Here is a 27,265-nt window from a genome sequence, read left to right as displayed (position 1 = left end):
TATGTATTATAAATTATATTTATTTTTAGTAATATCTTTTTTCAGATCTATGTCTTGTAAAAATAAATCACCCTGCTCAATTATTTTTGGGGAAGAAATGTCATTTTCTTTTTTCCTTTACAAAAACTACTAATAAGGAGAGGTAATTTGTCCATTTGTTTCACTGGGAAAGTCTACCAAATGTGGAGACACATTGGCAGTTAAATGGCTGCCAATCACAGTTTGTTCTGTAAATGAGCTATTGAGGAAATCTTTAAACACACTTGACGAGTTCTCTGTATTTTCAACTGTTGTTTCAGTGACAAATTTTGGAACACTGATAGAACAGGGCACAGAGAGTAAACTGTTATTACTACTATCAACAATATCGTCGTCATCATTAAGATTCTTGTTGTCAATAGAAATCTCAACAGCATTAGTAGTAGTAGTGGTAGTATTTGTAAAGACACAAGTTGGGTCAAGATTCTGGTTTTTCTCCAGTTCTTTAGGGGCAAGACTGTAGTTTACGAGTTGATGAACTGCAGAAATGTTGTTGGGATTCTCTAATATGTGGATGTTTCTTAACGGAACAGAATTTTCCAGTTCTACAGATGAATCGGAATAACGGTTGGAATCGGAACGTATATGTTGTGGCTCAACTGTTCTTTGGAGCAAATGCATTTCATTAGAACCAGTGGATTCCTTACAGGAACTCCTTAAAAATGTTTGCATTTCAAGAACTCTTTGGTCATTAGAACTGGAAACCTGATTATTTTGGTAAGATTCTTCTTGGGTGTTAGAATTTGGTTTCAGCATGGAGACTGCAAGATCAAAATTGGGCATAGAGTCAGCATGGATGTCTGTGGGGATTTTGCTTGAAGGCATGGTTGTTTGAAGTATTGACCCGGCATCAGATTCCTCAGAGCATGTAATAGGATTTCCTTCGACAACCGTTGGTAAGGTAGCTTGGATAACATATGCAGTACAGCCATCCAAGATGGTTCCCACATCGACATTTGTTTGGTCCTTTGAAAAGCATCTCACTCCTTCTTCGAGAAGGGTTAATCCTTCAACATTTTCTGCTGAAGATTGTGGAATGGTTATCTGAATGCGGTTCGCATCACCTGTTTCCTCGTTTCCACTAACAAATATGCCAACTTGAGATGACTCTGCTGCCATGGCAAGTTCTGACGATAAGCGAGAGTCCATGCTGGCGACAATTGTGTTTATATCAGCAGCAGTTTTCATCGATACCTGAGTCGAGTTGTTTAAAGACGATTCCATTACTAATTCTGATGTGGTAGTATCTTCCTTTTCTTCAACGACACGAACTGTAAACGTGTACACCTGTGCAAACTCATTGTCTGTAAAGTTAGAAAGATTTGGTTTAAGTTCACCGTTTTCTCCGAGAAGTCTTTTTTCGACGAGAGTATGCGATTCAGCTTGAAGAGCAGAGTTAGATGCTGATTCAGCATCTTTATCAGTTCTTTCTGAAAGGGAGTCTGTTTGGATATTTACAATCGGTACTGATGTTGTTACTGTTTCGATTTGTGATACATTTTGGGTTTGACAAACTGAGTCTGTTTCTGATGCAGATAATGAATCTTTGTTTGTTTTGTTTGATACTGTTGTGGACGAATTTCCCAATTTGTTGCTGGGGTTACCCGCCTCGGAACAATGTTTCTTGTGATTACTAAGATTACTTGACGAACGAAACTGTTTGCTGCAGACTTTGCATCGGAACGGTTTTTCATTTGTGTGTATGGTTAAATGCTCTTTGAGCTTTGACAAAAAAGCGAAAGCTTTAGTGCAGTACTTGCAACTATAAGGCTTCTCTTGCGTGTGCGTTTTCGAATGCTGCGCCAGCCCACTTGACTGCGAAAATGATTTCTCGCACATTTTACATTGAAATGGCTTCTCGCCAGTATGAATACGACGATGACGACCCAGGCTGCCCATCTGTGAAAACGCACGCTGACATACGTCACAGGTGAACGGCTTCTCACCAGTATGGGTCCGCTCATGAAGTGTGAGATCGGCCGGCTGCGTAAATATCTTCACGCAGAACCGGCACTTATACGGTCTCTTGCCGGCGTGTTCCGATTTTAAATGGATGCTAAGCTTACTTGCCTGCGTGAACACTTTTTCGCATTTTTTGCACTGAAAAACTTTCTCGCCAGTGTGCAACCGTAAATGTTGCAACAGGTTTGACCACTGCATGAAAACCCGGTCGCAAATGTCACACTTTAGTGGCTGCTTGCTGTATGCTGTGGGTTCTTCTCTCATATGCGTCCATAAGTGGTGCGCCAGCTTGCTTGAGGAGATTTGCTTGCAGCACGACGGCCACGAGCACTTGACCATCTTCTCGGCTAAATGGACTCTCATGTGTTGATGTAACTTCCCGGATTGAGCAAAGGACTTTTCACAGTGCGGACACTTGAAAGGCTTTTCGCCAGAGTGGGAACGGAGGTGGATACTGAGACTACTCGACTGTGTGAACTTTTTTAGACACTGCGTACATTTATACGGTCTCTCACCAGTATGGGTTCTCACATGTTGCCAAAGCTGCGACGACTGGGGAAATGCTTTCTCGCAAAACTGACATTTATAAGGTTTCTCACCAGTGTGTGTTCGGATGTGATGATGCAATGGACCTGAATGCGAGAAGCGCTTGTCACAAAACGAACATGCAAACGGACGTTCACCAGTGTGTGACCGTTTATGTATCGTCAAACTGCTTGATTGGCTAAACGATTTGTTGCAGACGTTGCACATATATGGTTTGTCTCCGTTGTGTGTTCTCAGATGGTGTGTCAAGTTGCCGGATTGCGTGAAACACTTTTGGCAATTTGGACACTGGTACGGTTTTTCCCCAGTATGGATCCTGAGGTGCCGCTTCAGCTTTCCGAGTTTTGGAAATTCCTTGTTGCAATAGTTGCATTTAAGCAGAGTCCGTGGGGTGACAAACTTTACCCTTGGAGTAAAGTTACCATTTGTATTGGCATTTTGGTTATTGTTAGAACTAGTTTTACCATCCTTGGTTGTGCTGTTACTACAATTAGCACCAGGAGTGGAATCTATTACTGATGTTGTTGTTGTAGCCAAAGTAACTGATGATGATGCAGCATTCACTGCTGTCACCGTTGTTGTTCGTCTTTTAGCCATTTTTACACTTAAAGTATCTTCGCTTTCTTGTGGTACATTTCCACTATCTTTGTGTATTCGTTTTACAGATGGTGTTGCTGTAGCCATAGTAACTGATGATGATGATACAGTATTCACTGCTGCTGCTGCTTTTATTTGTCTTTTTGACATTTTTACACTCAAATTGTCAACTCTTATATTATTGTCTTCTTGCAGTATATTCTTGCTATCTTTGTTTGGTCGTTTTACAAATGAGCCTTCTTCATCCCTTCCCGTCTCCACAATTTCACTTGAGCGGGTGTTTCCTTTCGAGACGCTGTGTTCTTCTGTATTATTTTTTAGAGTCTGTTTTCCTCTAGTTTTGCACTTGACTGGTGACAGTCTGACAGTCCCTTCTGCTGCATTCTCATTGTTTTCTTTCTGAATATGCACATGTATATGTTCAGTGAACGCATCAAAGTTTGTAAAGATGCCTGTGCAATAACTGCACTTGAATGAGCTACAACACTGACTATGTGATTTGGCATGAGCATCCAGCGCTAAGAGATTTACAAAGTTTGTGTTACAAAAGGTGCACTTAAAAGAAGTAGTAGTAGTAGTAGTAGTAGTAGCAGCAGCAATAGTAGAGTCTAAAGAGCTAGGAGGGGTAGAATCAATGGAAGGTGTAGAAGAGTGGTCAGAGGTGAAATGCTTTTTCAAACTGTCCAATTCCTCAAACGACTTTTCACAAAATGTGCACTTGTAATTTTTCAGCTTTGACGAGGTGTTCAATCCAATTGAGATAGCAAAAGCTTCCTTTGATGTCCATTTGAGCTCCTGCCCAATCAGGCCAGTAGCATTACGAGCATCAAGGGTTACTTTTGCCACAGATGCATGCCTTTCTTTGTTCTCCAACTGGAAAATATTTTTATCAGATGAAAGGAAGGGCAAAGAGTCTTTCTTGGCCGAGTTCGACTGTATTACACTTGGAGATGCGTGACTTTTTTGGACGTTGATTTTCTTAGGGGTTGAGTTGAACTGGGAAAACTCAAGAACCTCTTTGCTTTTCGATTTTTTATCGTATTCAGCACGTTTGGGGGAAGACAAATTTTTCTGTTGTTGGTTTATCTCAGAGTGGGTATCCAGGCTACATTTATCCACAAACGTGCTGCCTGAAAAGACGTACTTGCAGACGTTGTTGTCGAGAGCCTTTGACGCATCTTTCTTTGCTTTAGCCTTTGCATGCAAATCAATAATATCAGCCAAGATTTCTTTGCACTTTGAACTTTCTTGAGTTTCATGGATTTTTTCATGAGACTCCAAGTTTTCCTGGCAGCTGAATTTCTCATCACAGGACGAGCACTTGAAAAATACTGAAGAAAAGACAGTAGAATCCGTGTCATGTGAATTGTCTTGCGCACGTATAAATTGTTGTTGTGCAGATGCATCACAATTTCCAACAGGCTGCTTCTGGCTTCTGTTCCGCACATGTAAATCAATGATGTTGGCCAACACCTCAGCGCACATTGATTCGTTTGTTGTCATCGGCATCCTGGGCAAGAAGGCTTGGCTTGTTCCAACAGTTGATATCATGCCACTTGCCCACAAATTAGATGAAGATAAGGAGAGAGTAGTAAAATGATGATGCGAATGGTGCGTTCAAAGTCTTTATTCATCACAGGAATGTGGTTATGTAGCATCAAACTCTTCTCATCATGGAACAAATTGCCAAATTTTCAACAGGGAGGCTGGTAAGCAGTGGTGTTTATGAACATAGTTGATGACGCAACAGTAAGTATGTAAGGATACGGAACAAAATCCTTCCACAATCTGCAAGAAGAAAACGTATATATTAAGTTCTCTTTATAATTTATCAGGATTCAACATTTTTTAAGACCAGTAGTAGCAATAATAATAATAGTCATCTGAGGAAACTTACTGTAAACCAGACTCAAAGGAACATTACCGGTTGTTGTCAATGATAAATCTCTGCTGATAGTCTGTGTGAGAACTTCAAGTGAACACCAACAATAATAATTAACTATAGAAAAAAAATTGAGTCACGTATGATATTGCAAACAGTTTGTATATTATATAAAAAAATAAAAGTTTCTAAATTATATAAAAAATAAAAGTTTCTAAATTATATAAAAAATAAAAGTTTCTAAATTATATAGACATAAAACAGTTTCTAAATTATATAAACATAAAACAGTTTCTAAATTATAAACATAAAACAGTTTCTAAATTATATAAACATAAAACAGTTTCTAAATTATATAAACATAAAACAGTTTCTAAATTATATAAACATAAAACAGTTTATAAATTATATAAACATAAAACAGTTTCTGAATTATATAAACATAAAACAGTTTCTACATTATATAAAAATAACAGTTTCTGAATTATATAAAAATAACAGTTTCTGAATTATATAAAAATAACAGCTTCTGAATTATATAAAAATAACAGCTTCTGAATTATATAAAAATAACAGCTTCTGAATTATATAAAAATAACAGCTTCTGAATTATATAAAAATAACAGCTTCTGAATTATATAAAAATAACAGCTTCTGAATTATATAAAAATAACAGCTTCTGAATTATATAAAAATAACAGCTTCTGAATTATATAAAAATAACAGCTTCTGAATTATATAAAAATAGCAGCTTCTGAATTATATAAAAATAACAGCTTCTGAATTATATAAAAATAACAGCTTCTGAATTATATAAAAATAACAGCTTCTGAATTATATAAAAATAACAGCTTCTGAATTATATAAAAATAACAGCTTCTGAATTATATAAAAATAACAGCTTCTGAATTATATAAAAATAACAGTTTCTGAATTATATAAAAATAACAGTTTCTATATTATATAAAAATAACAGCTTCTGAATTATATAAGAATAACAGTTTCTGAATTATATAAAAATAACAGTTTCTGAATTATATAAAAATAACAGTTTCTGAATTATATAAAAATAACAGTTTCTGAATTATATAAAAATAACAGTTTCTGAATTATATAAAAATAACAGTTTCTGAATTATATAAAAATAACAGTTTCTATATTATATAAAAATAACAGTTTCTATATTATATAAAAATAAGACAGTTTCTATATTATATAAAAATAAAACAGTTTCTATATTATATAAAAATAAAATAGTTTCTTTATTATATAAAATAAAATAGTTTGTATATTTATATAAAATAAAATAGTTTCTATATTATATAAAAATAAAACAGTTTCTATATTATATAAAATAAAATAGTTTCTATATTATATAAAAATAAAACAGTTTCTATATTATATAAAATAGTTTCTATATTATATAAAAATAAAATAGTTTGTATATTATATAAAAATAAAATAGTTTCTATATTATATAAAAATAAAATAGTTTCTATATTATATAAACATGAAATAGTTTGTACATTATATAAAAATAAAATAGTTTCTATATTATATAAACATGAAATAGTTTGTACATTATATAAAAATAAAATAGTTTCTACATTATATAAAAATAAAATAGTTTCTATATTATATAAAAATAAAATAGTTTCTATATTATATAAAAATAAAATAGTTTCTATATTATATAAAAATAAAATAGTTTCTATATTATATAAAAATAAAATAGTTTCTATATTATATAAAAATAAAATAGTTTCTATATTATATAAACATGAAATAGTTTGTACATTATATAAAAATAAAATAGTTTCTACATTATATAAAAATAAAATACAAAATGTTTAAAAAATTATGATATAAACTAGCAATAATATGCTTCCTCCGGTTACATATTTTTGGCTAGTATGTACAAACATGTTGAAGGAGGAGATAATGATTGGGAGGATTGTGACAATGTTGATGGATTGGAAACCAATGTCGAGATTCAGATGGTGGAAAAGAAAAAAAAAAAAAGAAAGTTTCAACTGTGTTGAATGCTTGTAGAAGTCATAAAAAATGTACTGATAAAGAAATACCCTTTCCCGTGATTGAGTTTTGATTATAAATTATACAAAGAAGGATTGTGTTTAATACAAATTAAGGAAATCTATTTGTGATTTTGGGAACTGGCCCAAAGGAGAGGTTCCTCTTTGCTTTTATGGTAGCAGGGAGAGATGAAAAATAGATGAAGAAGAAAAGAGAGGCATGGACCTAAAAGTCCATTGGCCACTCATGATCTGATAATGTATTCTCCAGAATTGAGAATTGTAAAATATTACTGATAATGTATTATTGAGAATTATGAATTAAGTTCTATTGGGAGGGGTCGAGGTCGGAGCTATGCCCCTCTGATTCTGAATATATAACCAAGCATAGCAAGCTTCAGGGACTCCGCTTTGTTCGCCATTCTATAGTTGTCATTGTCTCACCGTGTTTTGGTCAAGTAATCCTCTGGCTGGCTTTGGGTAGAATTGAAACCTAGAACTGTAAAGATTCAACGTCTCTTGTACTGTGCCACATAGTGAGACGACAACTATGGAAGGCAGTAATTACTGAAGCTATACTTAAGAGACTCAGCATTCCTATCCTGTCACAGTTAACCACCTGACAAAGGCCAGGGGGGATAGTTGGCTGAACGTGAAACAACAACTATGAAAATGAGGATAACAGTCTGTAAATAATTAAATATCCAAATTACTCATGTAAAAAAAAAAAGAGTTTCAATAAAAAAATTATTTTATACTGTGAACCTTAATATCATACAAATTGTATTCATTACATACAATTTTTTTTATATATATACAACCAAATGTCAGTTTGCAGGCTGAAATGAAGTTGTAATTTGCATATTGATTTTTAAAACGTTGCATTTTAATAAATATCCACCTGGTCTTATCAATGTTTTTGGTATTAGTACAACTATGCCGATGCAGAGTTACATAAACAGCCAGAAAGACTGAATGAAAATAAATGGGTATCAAAATCAAATTGAAGTGGTGTTACAATACCCCAAAAAAATTTAAAAAATAAATAATGAAATAACAATTAAAGCAAGAAAAACTCTCACCATGTTTATTTTCATGAAAAAGTTCGATTTTTTTTTTACTATAAAAATTAATGAACTCATCACATATTAAATATTTACATAGGAGACAATTTGAAAGATATTTTATAGTTTTTATATCTAGCCTTAAAATCAGTGCTTGTATGCCCTATGTAAAACTTTTCAAGACTAGAATTATTTTCTGGGAACACATTTCCCAAATAAACTATACTTTCAGAAAACATTTTTCTTATAGCGAACATTAATTTTTATCTGTACTTTTACATTCATTATTTTTGTTATCACATTATTATATTATTTTTGTTATTATTAATTCTATTATTAGGTTAATGCAAAAAATAATGTCGTTTTTTGAGATCCAACCTCATGTCAAAAAATGACAATATTTTTGCACCAACCTAATATTATTTTTGCACCAACCTAATATTATTACGGTTTAAGATCTGTCTATTATGCTCTTAATTATTTTTCTAAATTATTTGTACAGCTGTAGATAAGTTTAACAGCATTTTTATTAAATATTTTATGTAGACAATTGCAGGAAAATGTTGACTTAAAAAAATGAAGAAACATCAAATTTTGGATTTAACTTGCATATTAAATGGTATGCACTTGAAATAATTTTCCAGTTGCTATTTTTTCATCTAATGCTCTTACTATTTCTGCCGTGATACTCAATCTTAGTGTTAACATCATAACCACTGTTTTGTAAAGCATTGTTATATGCATAATTATTATTAAAAGTTTTTTCATTAGAGGAATTATATATATATATATATATATATATATATATATATATATATATATATATATATATATATCTCACTTTTGAAGAACACCGAACGTTGCGTCATAATTAATTGCTGAGGGTTTTGTTTTTTTTTTGTTTTTTTTTTATAGTTTAAACATAAGCCATTAAAAAGAAACTTTCGAAAAGACCAAAATACACTTCTAAAGTATATTTCTCCTAAGCATAAATTAGATAAAGATGATAAATAAGGGGTAGAGCAGAAAAAAAAAACCCTATCAAGACGTCTTTCAGCCAACCCTTTTCAAGATTAACGTTGGCAGCGGCATTAACGTCGGCACATATATATATATATTGAAGCTGTAAACAGTGAAACAGTACTGTCTGTGGATGGCACACACACACACACGCACACATATATATAATGGACCCTCCCGTTGATTTTGACATACGAGTTCCATGACAACAACCAAGTTGTTCAGAAATTCACACAGATGATTTGTCTATAGTGGTGAAGGCTTTGTGCAGAATCAACCACAATGTTTGGTACAGCTGCTAATCTTTGTCGGTGCAATGGCTGCCACAAGACAGGGCACACAGTAGACTTCAGAGTTTTCCTTCTTCTAGACGCACGACCGAGGGTGCATCCCAGTGAATTAAATGTGCCTCCAGATACCAACCTGGAATTTTTTACATCTCAGCACAGTATGTACAGCGCCTAGCCTTCCCAAATGGTCATTTACCTAGTATTGAGCAAGCTCATCGTTGCTTAACTTTGGTGATATGAGGAGAACCGGAGTGTCAACAATATTTGAAATTATTGCATATATATATATGTGTGCAATAATTTCAAATATAGTCAAATGTACAATCTTTTGTCCTTGAAAGAAAAGTTAAAAATAACATTTGTAATATGAGGTGAAGTAACGAAAAAATCTTAACGCTGTGGTGTTTTCTTAAAAAAAAAAAAATACTTATTGATGCTGCGTTTCTTACAGATAGCTGTAAAAACAACAAATAGCTTTAACGAATCAGAACTAATGTAATTATTTTAAATATTAATAATACAAATAAAGATAATTATTTAAATGTTTAAATCTTTTCGAAATACATTCTTTACATAGATATTCTTTGTTTAATTTTATTTTTTTTGGTTTTATGAAATGAGAAACTTTATTTACAAAACTTAATTCCGTTTCTTTACATTCTAATATATTTCAGTTATTTTATGGAAATAATCGATAATTTCCCCTAATAATCCCAGTGACAATCAAAGGAAAATTTGTTTTTAGATTCCTTGGAAAATGTATCCTTTATTAATTTTCTGTTAACAAATCGATTTCTATAACACACAAACGTTGACTTTTATAGATACAGATAATGACTGAAACAACAGTTACTAAGGGTCTGAGGTTCGAGTCTCAAGGCTAGCGTGTTTGTTAGATATAGTCATACTGATAAATCATCAAATAAATAAATAATAATAATCTATATTATATTTCACTCTGTCCATTCCATTTTTTTTTGCAGAAACTACTAGGCTGATCTGACTGAAAATTTGTATGGACTTTTGTAGGTTCATGTAGAATATTGCTAGGGTGAGCCAGCTAATCCAATGAAGATGTTGTGCTGAATGGATGCGATAATCGACAGGGTGTAGTTCCTAGCAGAAGTCTAGAACAGTAAAACCCCTGAATGCCAGAGCAGCTGGCATTTGTAGAGTAGCACCTGCCCCTCCTGGCATGTTTAGCCAATCAGGCGCCTCAAAATAGAACAATCCACCATCCCTGACTAATTGTAGGCTGGTCCAATGGCAATTAGCATACCACTAATTGCTACTGAATAAATATGTTGAAATTAGTTAAATGGTCCATAATGGTGGAAAGGAAAGGTAAGCGCATTCTTGATTCTACATCCCCCCTCCCCCATCACGTGGGGGTAACGGTCTCTGAGGAGGGATGAGCTCCTGACGGCCAGGTTGATTATGTGGGAATAGCCTCGCAAGTGCCCGCGCCGACTTGGCTGGCATTGGTCTAGGAGGTTCAGGTACTTCTTCTGGAGTGATATTCCCGCCAGGTTGCTGTGTCCGAAGGTCAAATTGAGGGTCTGGTACGACAGGGCTGTTTGTCTCTGTCACTTGGGGTATGTGAGGAAGGGGCCCCTGGTAGCGCGCTTAGGATGGGCTTTGGAGATGTGGAGGTCTCAAGTTTTCTGAGGAACCGCCGATTTCGCAAGGTGATTCTACCAGAGCCTTGGGGAGGGCTTCAATCACCCGACCAGTGATGTCCCAGAGACGGTTGTTTCTTTGTAGTATGACCAAGTCCCCACTTTGTAGTGGGCGGAGAGAATGGGCCGTACGGTTATACATCTCTATGAGCCGCGTGTTGCGCCAAGACAGGGTTATCTCGCGCTTTCAAGCCGCGGCGATCCATTCCAGATGTGGCTGGTAAAGGGTTGGGTGAGAGGGGAGGTAGTCTCAAAGTCGCCTGTAAAGCAGAAGCTGTGTTGGGGATAAGCCGATACCCTGTATAGGGGTATTTCTGTATTGTAGGATGGCCCTGGCAGCCTTGTCGTTATCTAAGAACCCTTGTGGTCCTGTGTTGCCATCTACAACCCTTTTGGCTGTTTTGACAGCTAGCTCCGCTCGACCATTGGATTGTGGATAGGCCACAGATGATAACCTGTGCTTTACAGACCATTTCTCTAGAAACTGCTTGAATGGGAGGGATGTGAATGGCGGGCCACCATCACTGCTGAGTTCTTCTGGGGAACCGTATGCTTGAAATATCTCCCAACAGATTGAGATGAGCCGAGAGGCAGTTGCCTGCCCTTGGCTTAGGTGGTACAAGATGAGCCAGCCAGTTAATCTGTCAGCGCAAGCAAGGTATCTGTGGTCACCAACGTGGAACAGATCCATGACAATCTGCTGGAACAGCCACTCTGGGGACTGCGTCAATGTAATTGGTTCCCGGGGCTGGCTCGGTGCGATCCTTGTACAAGTCATGCAGTTCTCCCTGCTATTGCGGATGGAGGCATTCATTCCAGGCCAATGTATGGATTCGTTTGCTCGGGCTTTCATTCCAGTTATGCCCTGATGTGCTGAATGCAGGCAGCGCAGGGATTCGCATTGCTTCACTCATAGTAGTGATGCCTAATTCCTTTAACAGGGATCTGTCTATCATGTGTAGGTGATCTGTGGTGAGTCTTTCTCTGGCAAATGTGGTGGCATAGATTTTGGCAGACGCAGATGTAATCCCAGCTTTGAGAAAGAAGTCTTCCCAATCCTCAGGTTCCATTGTTCGTAGTGCCATGTGGAATATTGTTAGGGTGAGCCAGCTAATTCAATGAAGATGTTGTGCTGAATGGATGCGATAATTGACAGAGTGTAGTTCCTGGCAGAAGTCTAGAACAGTAAAACCCCTGAATGCCAGAGCAGCTGGCATTTGTAGAGTGGCACCTGCCCCTCCTGGCATGTTTAGCCAATCAAGTGCCTCAAAATAGAACAATCCACCATCCCTGACTAATTGTAGGCTGGTCCAATGGCAATTAGCATACCACTAATTGCTACTGAATAAATATGTTGAAATTAGTTAAATGGTCCATAATGGTGGAGAGGGAAGGTAAGCACATTCTTGATTCTTGATTGTACAGTTCAGTGAATTAAGTATTATGGCATCCATTCGATTCATAGTTAAAGATTAATAGGGATTAGTAACCACAATTCTACATTTACTTTCACTTTTTATCGGAAACTACTTGGCCGATCTGGCTAAAATTTTGTATGGACCTTTGCTATGATAAGGTCCAGTGAACTAAGTATTATGGTATCAGTCGATGCAGACTTAGGGATTGATATTAAAAAAATAATATTTAATGCAAAAAATTGGCAAAAATGTAACTATATTCAACTTAGCATAAAGCAACGGTCTGTATTTTTTCCCTGCATTTTAACAAGTTAAAACATCTATTAATAATCTATAATATAAATCTTACTTGTCTGTTTAAATGCATGTATTTACGTATGTCTGCCTAAAATTTTTGACAGAGGTGACAGACTTTTACGAGATTGGTATCGTTTTGAAGCTCGTCCCTTCGGACGAAAAATATAAAAAAAATGGCCAAAAACATTAATTCCTTCACTCTCAACTGGGAAGTTTTCTACAAGGAGGGTCGGTTTTTTGGCATCGCCATTTTTGAAAGTCATCATATAGGTTGGAATGACTTTACTAATTTCAACGTTTCAAACTTCCAGTCACGTCATGGAGTACAGGTAAGTGTCAGGTTTTCTTTCACTTTCTTGCCCACCTCCGCTTCACGGGTTCGAGCCTGCCTGCCTACTACCACTTTTTTTTTTTTTGGCTCAACACAACCTTCCAAACACCCGGGCAATGCCGGGCACCCAGGCTAGTAATATATAAATAATGAGATATACGATATTGTTTCAACAAAACTAGATGCAATCAGTTTTATGATAAAAGAATAAAAATTAGGAGAAAGGCAAGGGAAAGGGAAGAATCTATCTCGATGGAAAGTTGTCTATATTTATTTCACAGAAAACATTGGAATTAAAAGCTCGAGCAAAGTAAAACTCATACATCTTTATCACTAAATTACATTTTTCAGTTTCAAAGAAATTGTTATGCACACAATTTGTGAAAGTTTAGAATTGGCAATTTCATGACAGAAATAATGATAAGGAAAATAGCAAAAGCCATAAAAAAGGGTTTATCTGAAACAAACCACTTCTTGTGTTATCACAAAAAAAAAAAAAAAAAAGTAAAAGGCAAAACTTGTTTTACAGTTGTTTTTAAAACGGAACGGAAATTAAAATTTCGTTCCGTTTTAATCTTTGGGTTTGTTTTACTATACACATAAATTTGAAAAAGTTGTAAAAAAACAAATATATAACAAATAAATGTTATCAAAGGCAAGATAAGTTACTTTTCTACCTAACTGGATAAGTTTTTAGTGTTTTTGTTTGATGTAAAATTTTTATTCCGTTCGAAAAAAAAAAAAAATGTTGAAGGCTGCCGGCAAACATGAAAAGATGGCCGCAATGTCTTTGAAGACTTGATAATCACTTCAAAATAAGAAATAAAACAAAATGGTGTTAGAAACCCACCCAGTAAATGTTACAGTGACATTTATTGGGTGGGTTCTAAGACCATTTTATTTCTTATTTTGAAGTGAATATTGAGTCTTCAAAGACATTGCAGCCATCTTTTTTTTGTTCGCCGACAGTCTTGAACAAAACTAGTTTTTCAAACAGAATAAAAATTTTACTTTTTTATGTTTTTTTAAATAAAGGAAATAATTTACAGGTAGGGAGCAAGCTCCTTCATGTGCATCATTTTTCTTTTTTATTAACACTTCTTGTGTTATCACAAAATATTTTAAGCATTTATATAAAAAAGTTGAAACTTAAAGACCGAACCGGAAACTAGAAAACAAGATGAAACGAAATTTGTTTATTTTATTTTATTTTATTTATTATATTTTTCTTGGCACTTTTATATTATTCAGGTAAGCGCCATTGTTAAAGGGCGATAACTCCAATTTCTTCTTGGTCAAATAAATAATAAACATGATTTTTTTTCCAAACACAAAAATATTTGAAAACCAAAACATTTATTGTACAAAAATTTATCAAAATATAATTGTAGACATTTATTGAAAAGTCTGCATAAGAAAATATAATTTTAATAAAACAATTTTTGAATTAAAACAACATCAGTTTTTTTATAAAATAGTTTTTTTGTTTTATTTTTTCGAACAAATAAGTAATTTTAATGGAACATTTTTCGAATTAAAGCAACTTTGAAGGGTCAACAACAAATTTATAATTTAAAAGAAGCACTTTTCTTTTCATTGGATTTTTTTTCCGAAACATTTTTTGAATTGAAGTGTAAATGTGGCACCTGTTGATTGAAAAGTCTGCGTTAGAAAATATAATTTGAATAAAATAAATATGTGGTTAATTGGTATTATGAAAATCCACCGCACATCTGACAGAACTCACGTCTGCCAACACAGTCAAATTGATAGAACACGATCCCGAGCAACACCGTCCATTTGATAGAACACGATCCCAAGCACGAACGCACCAACACGCGACCAGAGCAATCCTATGCAACTGACGCTGAATGACCTATCAGCCCGGTTTCTATAGTTGGCGGGTGAAACCCAACCGTTGCTGTGGGCAGGATGAATGTAGCCCAATGGCAGACTCCCAATCTGCAACAAGTTCGCTTCTCGCCGCTGGTTTGTATTAATTTTTTTAATTACATTTTAGATTACACACTCCTATGATCATTAAAGATCATTTCACATTACATATTCCTGTACCCATTAGGCACGCGTTTTCTCTGCGGTCTTTGCATTGGCACCGGTTCACCTTCATTACTCTCTGGCTCAGCACCGACATCCCCATCATCTACATGAACCACGTGCCTTAAGTCTAAAATATATATTGTGGCATTCCATCAACACTCAAGTTGTTAGAGGATTGCACTCCCGTGATTGCACCTCTTCCCCATTGCATCGTGCATTAGTAGGTTTCACCTAAATCTCCTCTCGTATTTGGATTCTGACTTGTCCTTGCTCATCAATTTCTGAGGACATTTCTCTTGGGTGCCTCCATTCATAATTAAAAATTAATCTATGTAGCACTGTGTCCTCTCTCTGTCTAACCTTAGGGGCCATGTTGTACCAGAATGTGGCTTCTTCAGGTGATACCCTTTCTCTCTCGGCTATTGCTTTCACTGTCCATTGATGTCGCTCCACTATTCCATTTCCTCCAGGTGTACAGGTTGCCCTGTAATAACTTTATCTTCCATTTTTTAGCATAGTCTGGAAGATTTCGGAACGAAAAGCAGTGCCATTATCCATTATCACCTCCCTTACTGGACCTTGTTCAAGCATCACCTTTTCTAATTTGGCTGCAATTGCCTTGTTTTTCTCTGAAGGCACAAACACCGCCTTTTTTCACAGTTCAAATTCAAATATTAACTCTCCAAGCATTCCTAATCTCTGCTTTACAATCATTTCTCCAGCACCTTTTGTTCGTATTCTTTCACTCTCTTCCACTGTAGAGTTCACCCAACCAAGTACAGCAGCTGAATCGGTTCTTATTTCGATATCTCTCAGTCCCCATTTTATAGCTAAATTGATGCCCTTTAGAACAGCATTTAATTCAGCCATGTTAATATGATCATAATCATTATTTTTCAACCAAGTTGCATCTTCCATCGCCATACCGCTAATCTTCACGACTATGCCTGTTGCAATAGTGTTCGCATCACACCACACCACCTCTATGCTCATTGCAGGTATGTGCCAAGCTCCAATAACAGGGTCCTCTTTTTTTTTTTTTTACCTCAGCTAGAATCTCCTGCATCACTCTGACAGTTTTGCAATCAACTTTGCCCTCCCAGTCTACTTCACTTGATCTTCTTTTCACATAACTGCATGCTAATCACAGCCATTCAGCAATTGGATAGTGCCTCAACAATCTCCCATAGGTAAAAAATAACTCCCGCCTACTAATTTCTCCTCCCATCTCTGGGATCTCGTTGCCTCTCCTGAACATCAGTGCTCCCATCCTATTTTTCATAAGCTTATGTATGGCCCAGTGACGCTCCTCCGTCCAGGGATTCCGGCAATTTAGCTGCTAGCCCAAATCCTTTCAAATGTTGCACAACTTCTTTTGTCGATATCTTCATTACATCCATCATTATATCATCAATCTATGAATCAGTGGCGGCTTTCATTTTGGTTCCTTTCTTTAACAGTTTTTAAAATGGCTGCCTTCAATGCAACATTAAGTCTGAATCCTAACCGTGTTAGGCAATATGATTTTCCATTATAACAGATCAACTTGTACTGCCATAGTTCTTTCGCTACATGTAGCTGCATGTAGGCAGACTTGAACTTAAGGTCCACAATGGCGGTATCTCCTACCAACCATTTCCATTTTCTCATCTTTTCATCACACACATCTATTATGTCACTCCCTATATGTGACAAAACGATTCAACTCATGAAAGTCTAACACTGGCCTGCCTTTCCCTTTTGTGGCCTGAAACACTGCCATCAATGGTAACACACCTTTTCTTTCTCCCTTTCATGGTAAAAGAATATCGTCCATCTTTTCACCTCTTTCTTAAATTCTAAATTTTTCTCACTTTCTAGGAAATTCTTATAATACTGCACTCTATTCTGTAACACTGGAGGCTCTCCCTTCCATTTTACTGTCCATTTCTTTCCATCGAAATTTGCTTCAAAGTCTTTATCCTCAATTTTTCAAACATTCAGCTGATGATCAGCTGCCGCACAGTGTACATTTCCAAACTTTACTTTAGCTTTCTTTATAGTTACACCTCCAATCTCATTGATTACATCCATTCCAATTATGACGTTGATCCCGTCAATATGATTCATCAAGATTGCCCCCAATTTTACTCATACTCCACATACTTTTATCTCCACTTGCCTGGTTCCTTTACATTCTGTGTCCTTCCCATCCCATCAACTGTTTTCACTGACGTATCCACTCATGAGTCTTGGATGATTAAAGTAGTGGTGCACCCAGTATCAACAAGTGTGGTCATTACTGAATCATCCAGCACCACTTTTATTATAGGAGGAGGCTTGTATTGTGCCCTTATTCTGTTGTTGGGGTAGCTTGTGGCAAAGAAGCTCCCTCTTGCCCACTTCCCTGAATCTGAGGACAATACCTAGAAATGTGGTCAAACTTTCCTTTCACAATTGTAGCACATTATTCTGACTCTAGATATCTCTGTACAATCTTTTTTCAGGTGTGGTCCTTGACATCTAAAGCACTGAAGGCTTGATGATTCTTTTTGAGCCTTATTCCTCAGTCTATTACTTTGTGCACTCACTGCCAATGTCCCAGTCTCTCAAACTCTTTTCCTGACTAAAAGTTGTGAAGTTGGTATCAGTTTGCTGACGTCCAATCTCTCTATGTGGGGTAACTGTTGTAGTGTCATAGATATCTCGTCTGGGAATTCCGTTATAAAAGCAAGTTTCACTGTATGATCCAGTCCTCTCTCTAGGTATCCTGCTAGTCCAGCCAATCTTTTGATTGCATTTGCATAAACATCAACTGATTCACCTGTCCATTTGAATTGTTGTAGCTTTTCGTCGGCTTCAAAAAGCCTTTCAGTGAATGCAGTCACTAGTCTCATTTCTATCTGTTCTGCATCTTCTTGTTCTTCATTACTCATCTCAAAATAGAGGGCGAGCGCATCTCCATGTAGAAAAAGTGGAATAAAACTGGCAAAGTCTGGCACATGCTGTAGCTTAGCTACCAATTTTACCATTTTTATCCACTCGACTAAATCACCTTCTCTACCAAAAGGTAGGATTACATCTTTGCCCAATCTCAGCATCACGGATTCCACGATCTGTTCTTTGTGGAAATAGCTGTGGTTAAATACGCTGGTATTATTAAAACCCAATGCACATCGAACAGGACTCCATCTCTGCCAAAGAGACACCGTTGAATTGACAGAACACGATCCCAAGCAACACCATCGAATTGATAGAACACGATCTCGAGCACGAACACAGCAATATGTGACCAGAGTATTCCTACTCAACTGACACTGAATGCCCTATTGGCCCGTTTTCTATAGCTGTCGAATGAAACCAACCGTTGCTGTGGGCAGGATGGATGTAGCCCATTGGCAGAATCTCAACTTGCAACCGAAAGGTCTCGGGTTCGCTCCTCAGCACTGGTTTGTATTAATTTTTTTTAATTACATTTTAAATAGTTTGTTTTTTTTGTTTTTTTCGAACAAACAAATAATTTTAATGAAACATTTTTCGAATTAAAGCAACATTGAAGGGTCAACAACACAAGGATTTAAGTGAAATATTTTTCCAAATTAAAGCAAGATTTATTGTCCCGCTCTTTGACCGAAAAGCGCCATCTGGCGACAGTTTAGTGAAACACATTAAAAAACATGGCACTCACCCGAATACCGCAGACGTGGCCTTTTTTTTTTTTTGCTGCACTTATTTTTTTATTTTAGTTCAGGTACGCATTTATCAGAAAAGATGTATTTTCCTGTTATTATTTTAGAATAATAAAATAAAAGACACTTCTGCATTTCAGTGACATGAGGCGAATGTGTGTATTTTAGTTTCAAGAACCGCCGACAGTTGTCATTTGTCAACTAAAGAACAGGGGTCGATAACTCTTCCTTTTCTAAAAGTATGTGCAAATTAAAATTCTATTTTGCTACATTTTTATACAATCTTTCTGTACAAAAAAAAAAAATTACTCTTAAACCTCTATAAATGTTTCATGCTTTTAAAATTCTATTTTGCTACATTGACAAACAAATTATATTTTGGCATGTTTATACAATCTTACTGTGAAAAAAAAATTATTCTTAAGCCTCTATAAATGTTTCATGCTTTTAAATTTTGATATATGATTATACAATCTTGTGTAAGAAATTCTGCAGAAATAAGCAAGCTTTTTATTGGACGGTTTCTCCGCACACGGAATTATTTTAACCAATCAAATTGCATGTTATAACTAACTGCCGAGAATGTTCTCGGCGCCAAATTCCCTTTTCAGACCAGAATCCAGAAAGACGCGGAGTTGAACACACGTGGATTTCTCACTTGAATAGAGGCAGCGAAAAATTACTTTGTTGCTTCGAGACATTTTAATATGTAAACGTGGAGCAGAAAACATTATCATTGTAATTACCAATGCTCTTAAGTAGGGCGAATTTTTTTTTTTTTTTTATTACATTTTCACCCCAAACAAGGCAAATTGCCACTTTGGTGTAGGGGGCTACTATCAGGGGCAACAGCTACTGGGGTACTATGTAGGGATTTGGGCAGCAAGGTGTCGGTTCACGTTACACTTGAACTTCTGCACGTCAGTACTGTTGGGGAAGCAGGAACCTGGAATGGAATTCCAGAGTCTAGCGGTTCTGGGGAAGAAACTATTGGAGTAAAAAGATCTTTTTAATCTAGGGATCTCTACAGTGTGGGGGTGGGATTTAGCAGCCTGTCGGGTTTGTCGAGGGTGCACACGTCGTGGGGGCACAAGTGATTGCAGTTCGTCAGAGCATTCTCCACTAAAATACTTGTAGAAAAGGCAGAGGGATGCAACATTTCGTCGATGGGACAGAGGCTGAAGCTTAGATGCCAGTTCAGGGCCTATCAGGTTTGCGACTCTCTTTTGAACCTTGTCAAGGAGCGAGAGACTAGTAGCAGATGCACCAGCCCAGATGTGGCAGCAATACTCCATACATGGGCGAATGGTGGCCTTATAGAGGTACAGGATACTTTCGGGTGTTAGTAGTTTTCTAGCACGGTAGAGAGAGCCCACCTTTCTTGCAGCGGCCCTGGCAATGCCTTCAATGTAATTGTTCCAACTCATGTTTCCTGTGAACATTAGGCCAAGGAGTTTGAAAGATGGACTCTCAGATAAAGAGTCGTTGGCCATTGCTATGGGTGGTAGAGAGGGTTTCTTGTAATTATTGAATGAAACTAGTTTAGTCTTGGCAGCATTGAACGCGACCAACCACTTTTGTCCCCATTCCACTACAGATTGGAGGTCTTCCTCTAGTGTTTCTGCCATTTCTTTAGAAATGTGTTCATTCGTCTTCCTGTCGTGCCTGCCATAGAGTGTAGTGTCATCAGCATATATACCCATCTCAGAGGCAATGTTGTCGGGGAGGTCATTTATGAATATCAGGAACAATAGAGGTCCAAGGATAGAACTCTGGGGCACCCCCGCATTTATATCATATTGTTTAGATGTACGACCGTCGAGGACAACCTGGATTTTTCTCTTATCTAAGAAGGATTTAATTATGTTAAGTATTCTACCAGTGATATCGTATGATCTGATTTTACTGAGGAGACCCTCATGCCATACCCTGTCAAAAGCCTTAGATATATCTAGAGCTACCGCTCTGCCCTCCCCCGCGTTGTCCAGTGAATGGTATATACGTTCAGAGATCACAGTTAGGATGTCTGCTGTGGAACGGGCTTGTCTAAATCCATTTGTTTGTCAGTCAGTAGTTTAGCATCTGTAAGATGATGGACTAGAGCATGGTTAATTATGGTCTCAAATATTTTGGCAAAAAGTGGGAGGAGGCTAATGGGGCGATAATTTGATGGGTCTGTCCTTTCGCCAGAATTCTTGAATACTGGTACAACAGAAGCAGTTTTCCAACAGACCGGAAAGCAAGCTTCATTAAGGCATTTGTTGTAGAGTTTGGAGAGAACTGGAGCTACTTCGGCTGAGCACTTTTTTAATAGCACAGCTGGGATAAGATCGGGTCCACATGCTTTTGAGGTATCAAGGTTTTTTATGATAGCATGCACCTGAGCAGGGGTGGTTTTCAGATCGTCTAGTGTGGCGTCTGTCCGCATAGGAAAGTCAGGTAGGGGGTGGTTGGAAGGGTCCAGTGTGGAGTTTGAGGCAAACCGACTGGCAAGCATGTTAGCCTTGTCGGTTGCCGAGGAGACAACCTCGTGATTGTTGGTTAGTGGGGGAATTGTTGATTGCCCATTATTTACTACACTGTTGTAGATTTTCCAGAAGTCTCGAGTTCCTAGTTTTTGTGCTTCGATGCGCTTTTTAGTGGTTTCCGTAAATTCTCTCTTAGCTGTCGCTATTTCTTTCTTAACGCTATTTCTAGCTTCTATATACTTCAGTCTGTTTGAACTGGACTTATGTCGGTTAAACCTACGGTATGCATGCTGCTTTTGAGCAATGGCAGTTGCACAAGTCGACGTAAACCATTGGGGAGAGTGGGGCTTACTATAAAATTTCCGCATGGGAACATGCGCTTCGATTGCAGTTTTGAACCAGTCAGTGGTCTCGTTTGCACATTGTTCAGCAGGGAGAGAGAAAATATTTTTCCATGGAGCATCTCTAATTAGTTCCCTGATGGCTTCCCAGTCAGCCTTATTATAATATCTCGTTGTTTTGAGCACTGGCTCTTCAGTTTTGGGTCTAGAGTTTAGGGCGATTTCAACCATTATCACTGCATGATCAGCGTTCCCGAGTGGGCTGTGGGCCTTCGTTATGCAGTCATCAGGAACTGTGGTCAAAAACAGATCTAGAAGTGATGCGTGTTGTTCTTCCTGGTCAGGGAAACGGGTTGGAAACGTAACAATTTGTGATAGGGAGTGAGATCTAGCGAAGCTATGGGTTGTGCTGCCCGCTGCATCTGTGTGAGTAGAGAATCCAAGCCAGTTTTTGTGGTGGACATTAAAGTCACCAAACACATGTATTTGTGCGCTAGTGTCGAGGGTCAGTGCCGTGTCTATGCTGTCAGATACTTTGTTTATTATGGAGCAGTCCTGAGTCGAGGGAGAGCGGTAGAGAAAATAATAGTAGCTAATATTGTGTTGCATGTTTAGTCTAAAGCACATAAAGGCTTGATCATCTGTTTCTAGGTTTGTTTCTCTAGTCAAGGGAAGGGTATTACGAATGTAAACTCCAAGTCCGTGCATATGTCTGTCAGAGTCCTTACGGCAGAGTGGGAGATATCCAGGCATGTTAAAGTGGTTAGAAGGAATGGAGGAGTGTAGGTTAGTCTCACTTAGTGCTAAGATATCCGGGGTATTTGTTAAGAGAAATGCTTCAACATCAGCTAAGTTAGTTCTAAGCCCACGGATATTTGTGAATGAGAGCCTCAAGGGAGGAGGCAAGTTGAATTTGTTTGTCCCTAATCCTGGTTTAAGCTTATTTTTAGATTGTACTGTCGTCATATTCTTTTTTTTAAGAGTTTCGGTAAGGGGGAGCTAAACAAGAGGTTATGCAGAGCTTCAGACATGCATCACAAGTAGACCATCAGCTGACCTTTCTCCAATTAGGATTGTGGCCTCAGGAAAGCCCACCGGGGATGAGTGCAGGGTCCCTTTCCATGCGCGTCATGGTACTACAAACAACCCGATATTATTCAACTGTTGATGGAGCAGCCGCTCTAAGCGCTACCAAAGAGTTAGGGCTCCTGTACTACCAGTCAGGAACAGCAGCCAGGAACTGTCAATCTGGTACCCTCAACCCTTTAGAAGAAGGTCAACCCAATCTAATCGCTCAGTCATATCTTATACTCCAGCACTCCCAAATGTTCAGTTTTAGGGGTGGGGCGTGCTGGGAATGGGGAAGAACGGTGTTCATTGCCCTAGCCAGGAAACAAGATCTACCGCTGGGTGTTTCTGTCGAATCACTGAGATAGTGTCTCTGCGCTTGACTAATAGGCAAAGAAGGAGTATGGAAGCCGGGCGATAGACAGAGCCTATCTACTCCTTAAATTATATATTATATTTGCATGCTTGTGCAACAATTTGATGTCTGTCAAGACAAAATTAAGGTCTATGGTTTGACCTGCCTTGTTTGCCATTGGACTGATTCGAAGGACCTCTCGTGGATGCCCAGCTAGCGGTATCCATCTTGGAAGTCACCTCAACATCTCCAACCTGTGCACTACTTTGTCAGCGGGAATTCTACCCAGCCTTTCTCAAAGACAGAACTATTATTCCCTCCGGGAATGTTACCCGCCCATAGTGGCAGATAGCTGAAGATGACGCATCTTTTGCAACATGGACCTTTTTTTACTTTAATAAAATTTATGTTGAAGTCTTAAGTCTTTGTTGTAATTTTCTGTTTGGTTTTCTCCCATTCTGCCGAGGGCAAAAACCTTGTGAAAGAAATCTCACACTTGCTGTGAAAAAAAAAATCTTTCTGTAAAAAAATTATTCTTAAATCTCTATAAACGTTTCATGTTTTTTAAATTCTATTTTGCTACATTGACAAACTAAAATTCTATTTTGATACATTAAATCACTCATTGAAAAGAAATTAATGCCTTAAAATTATATTTTGGTACATTTTTTTATTCAATGAATGTTTTGATTTTCATATATTTTTCGTTATATATTTTTGCGTTGTCGTAAACACTTGTTTATATTTGAGGTTCATATAATGGCCACTAGATGTCATTTCTTTTTCGAAGAACAGGGATCGATAACTCGTCTCTGTTGCTTATATGTCACTGTCATGCAGAAGTGCCAAATAGAATAAAATGGTTAATTCATGTAAAATATTTATATGTAGGAATAAACGTTAATATTTATATGTAGCTATGGAGCATAAATAAATATATAAGATATAAAACAGGGGAAATACATCTTTCTGGTAAGTACGTACCTGAACTAAAATAAATTTTTAAAAAATAAGTGCAAAAAATAAAAATAAATAATAAATAAATAAATAAAATTTAATAAATTTCGTTCCAAGTTCTTTAAGTTTGATGGACGCGGACGATTTTTTAGCGGTGATTTGGCCAGGGTATTCCGATAGTCACTTTTACCCGAAAACTAATACTGTTTAAAGTTTTAAAAAATAATATATAATAGGTGCTAATGCACTTACTGATCCGCGCTATTTTTTAAATCGTATTTCCAAGTTTAATTAAAGTTTTATGATATGTGTTTTTTTTTTAATTCAATTGTAAGGTTAAAGTACAGAATAGGTACAAAACACCCTCCCCTTCCCATGTTAAGAATGGCTTTTTAAATAATAACGTTATTATTTCAGCACGGATCACTCTCTGCATGAGTACCTTTTTCTCTAAACTCACCCAGCTGAGCAACGTCGGGTAATTTACAGCTAGTTTGAAGCAATTCTTTAGTTCATGTTTGATAAAACAAAACAAAAAAAAATAATGCGTCAAACTCTGAACAAGTTTATAGTTTTCATGTATGAAATTATCTCCTTAGTCGTAGAATAGTGTGCTATTTTATTGTTTATTTTATAATTAAAAGAAAACAGAAAAAATAAGCCAGACGAAAAACAACTCACCTTTCCAATTTGAATGTCTCTATATCACATTATCTGCAGTATAGTACAAAGACGATGGATGATGACTTATACAAGCATAAAAAAAAAAGTAACTATGGTTTGTTATTGTGGATGGAGAAGCTAATTTGCATTTGTTTCCAACGTAAAATATTTAAAAACAAAATCAGTGTAAAATAATAAAAAAAAAATACCATCACGTGTTCTCTTCTTACGTTTTATAAACGAATAATTTAAAACATTCATACAATTAAGTTCTAAAAATATATAAAAAACAAAAACACAAAAAAGTGGCAGCTGTTTTTTAAAGTGTTTCCTTCAAAAGCTGTTTAACATGAATGTTGTTTGTTTTTGTTGTTTTTTGCTATTGTTGATATTCTCTCGCGCTGATATTATTTCATTTAATTAAGAGACAAGTGTTGAAACACTTCTAATCTTTGCTATGCAATTCTACAAGTATTTAACAAGCTAGGTCACCATTAATGCGTGTACGTATGGAAATATTGTATCGGAGCGATTTTCGTTTTTCGACATTTGTGGATATTAAAAAAAAAAACACGCACACACACCAAAATATTGTCATAATGTCTACAAAAAGGGATCGCGGGCAGAACTGCATTGCGGCGCCGTAAAGTAACTAAGGGCAGATAACTTCCAAGTTACTTCGCTATCAAAAATCGCTCACAATTCCTCTTAACAATTCTTACTTAATTTCCCCTGTCTTAATCGAGTCGATGCAACTAAAAATAATTTAAAAAAATAAAAAAAAGATAATAGTTAATAATTTTTTTTTTTTTTTTTTTAAATTCAATTTTCACCCCAAACAAGGCACAGTGCCACTTTGAAGCATGGGGCTACTATTAGGGACTTAATTAGCGGGGTCATTATGAAGGGAGAAGAGTAGAAAGATGCTTGTTAACATTACACTTGAACTTCTGCATATCATTGCAGTTGGGAAAGCAGATTCCCGGAAGGGAGTTCCAAAGACCCGCAGTTCTGGGGAAGAAACTATTGGAGTAAAAGGCTTTCTTGCACCTAGGGATCTCTACTGTAAAGGGATGAGACTTAGTAGCTTGTCGGGTTTGTCGGGGGTAGTTACGTCGGGGAGGTACAAGTGTTTGCAGTTCGTCAGAACATTCACCATTAAAGTATTTGTAGAACAGACAGAGGGATGCAATATCTCGTCGATGGGACAGAGGCTGAAGCCTAGATGACAGTTCAGGACCTATCAGGTTGGCGACTCTCTTTTGAACCCTGTCCAGGAGCGAGAGACAAGCAGCAGATGCACCAGCCCAGATGTGACAACAGTACTCCATACATGGGCGAATGGTTGCCTTATAGAGGTATAGGATACTGTCAGGCGTAAGTAGTTTTCTAGCATGGTAGAGGGAGCCAACCTTCCTTGCAGCAGCCTTGGCAATGCTCTCAATGTATCTATTCCAGTTCATATTCCCTGTAAAAGTTAGGCCGAGGAGTTTAAAAGAAGTACTTTCAGGCAATGTGTTCTTGGCCATTGCTATTGGTGGTAGAGAAGGTTTCTTGTAGTTATTGAAGGAAGCAAGCTTAGTCTTAGCAGCATTGAATGTGACCAACCATTTTTGTCCCCATTCCACTACGGATTGGAGGTCATCCTCTAGTGTTTCTGCCATTTCCTTGGATATGTGTTCATTTTTTTTTCCCTTCATATCTGTTATAGAGAGTGGTGTCATCGGCAAATATACCCATCTCCGAAACAATTTTATCAGGGAGGTCATTTATGAATATCAGGAATAATAGAGGTCCAAGGATAGATCCCTGAGGTACTCCCGCATTTATGTCATATTGTTTGGATGTACGACCGTCGAGGACAACTTTGATTTTTCTATTACTTAAGAAGGATTTAATTACATTATGAATTCTTCCAGTGATTCCATATGATCTAATTTTCGTTAGAAGACCATCGTGCCATACCCTGTCAAAAGCCTTAGAAATATCAAGGGCCACCGCTCTACCCTCCCCTGTTTTATCCAATGAACGGTATATACGTTCAGAAACTACAGTTAAGATATCTGCTGTTGAACGGGCTTGCCTGAATCCATATTGTTTGTCAGTCAGGAGTTTAGCAGCTGTTAGGTGCTGGACTAAGGCTTGATTAACTAAGGACTCAAATATTTTGGTGAAAAGCGGGAGGAGGCTAATGGGGCGATAATTTAGTGGGTCAGTTCTTTCACCAGAATTCTTGAAGACTGGTACCACAGAGGCGGTTTTCCAGCAGTCGGGAAAACAAGATTCATTAAGGCATTTATTGTAAAGTTTGGACAGAACTGGAGCAACCTCGGCAGAGCATTTTTTTAATAGCACAGCCGGGATGAGATCTGGTCCACATGCTTTTGAGGTGTCTAGGTTTTTTATAATAGCATGTACCTGAGAAAATTAAATAGATGGATAAACAAGCATATCTACCTACCTCCAACTAAGTTAGATATGACTTCAATTTATAATTTATCCAGGGGCACCCTGGATGGGTGAGCAATT

The 27,265-nt window shown here is 37.0% G+C and overlaps 1 protein-coding gene across 1 annotated transcript; it reads right to left on the bottom strand.

The window, feature by feature from the left end:
- On the bottom strand, nt 1-25,385 carry LOC145277747 (uncharacterized). The gene is made up of 2 exons (XM_080129463.1): nt 24,755-25,385; nt 1-4,932 (listed from the first exon to the last, which is right to left on the bottom strand). The coding sequence occupies exon 2, from the start codon at nt 4,693-4,695 to the stop codon at nt 130-132; it is 4,566 nt and encodes a 1,521-aa protein (XP_079985589.1). The 5' UTR covers nt 4,696-4,932; nt 24,755-25,385; the 3' UTR covers nt 1-129.
- Between the last annotated feature and the right edge of the window lie 1,880 nt (nt 25,386-27,265).

This window comes from Euprymna scolopes, chromosome 6 (assembly GCF_053919585.1).
Source record: "Euprymna scolopes isolate OS-2025 chromosome 6, ASM5391958v1, whole genome shotgun sequence".
Lineage (NCBI taxonomy): Eukaryota > Metazoa > Mollusca > Cephalopoda > Sepiida > Sepiolidae > Euprymna > Euprymna scolopes.
Note: the sequence above shows the minus strand (reverse complement) of the source record. Positions and strands in the feature narration are given on the sequence as shown.

Coding starts and splice junctions, on each gene's coding strand:
- LOC145277747 (XM_080129463.1), bottom strand. CDS start 4,695: ATGATATCAACTGTTGGAACAAGCCAAGCCTTCTTGCCCAGGATGCCG.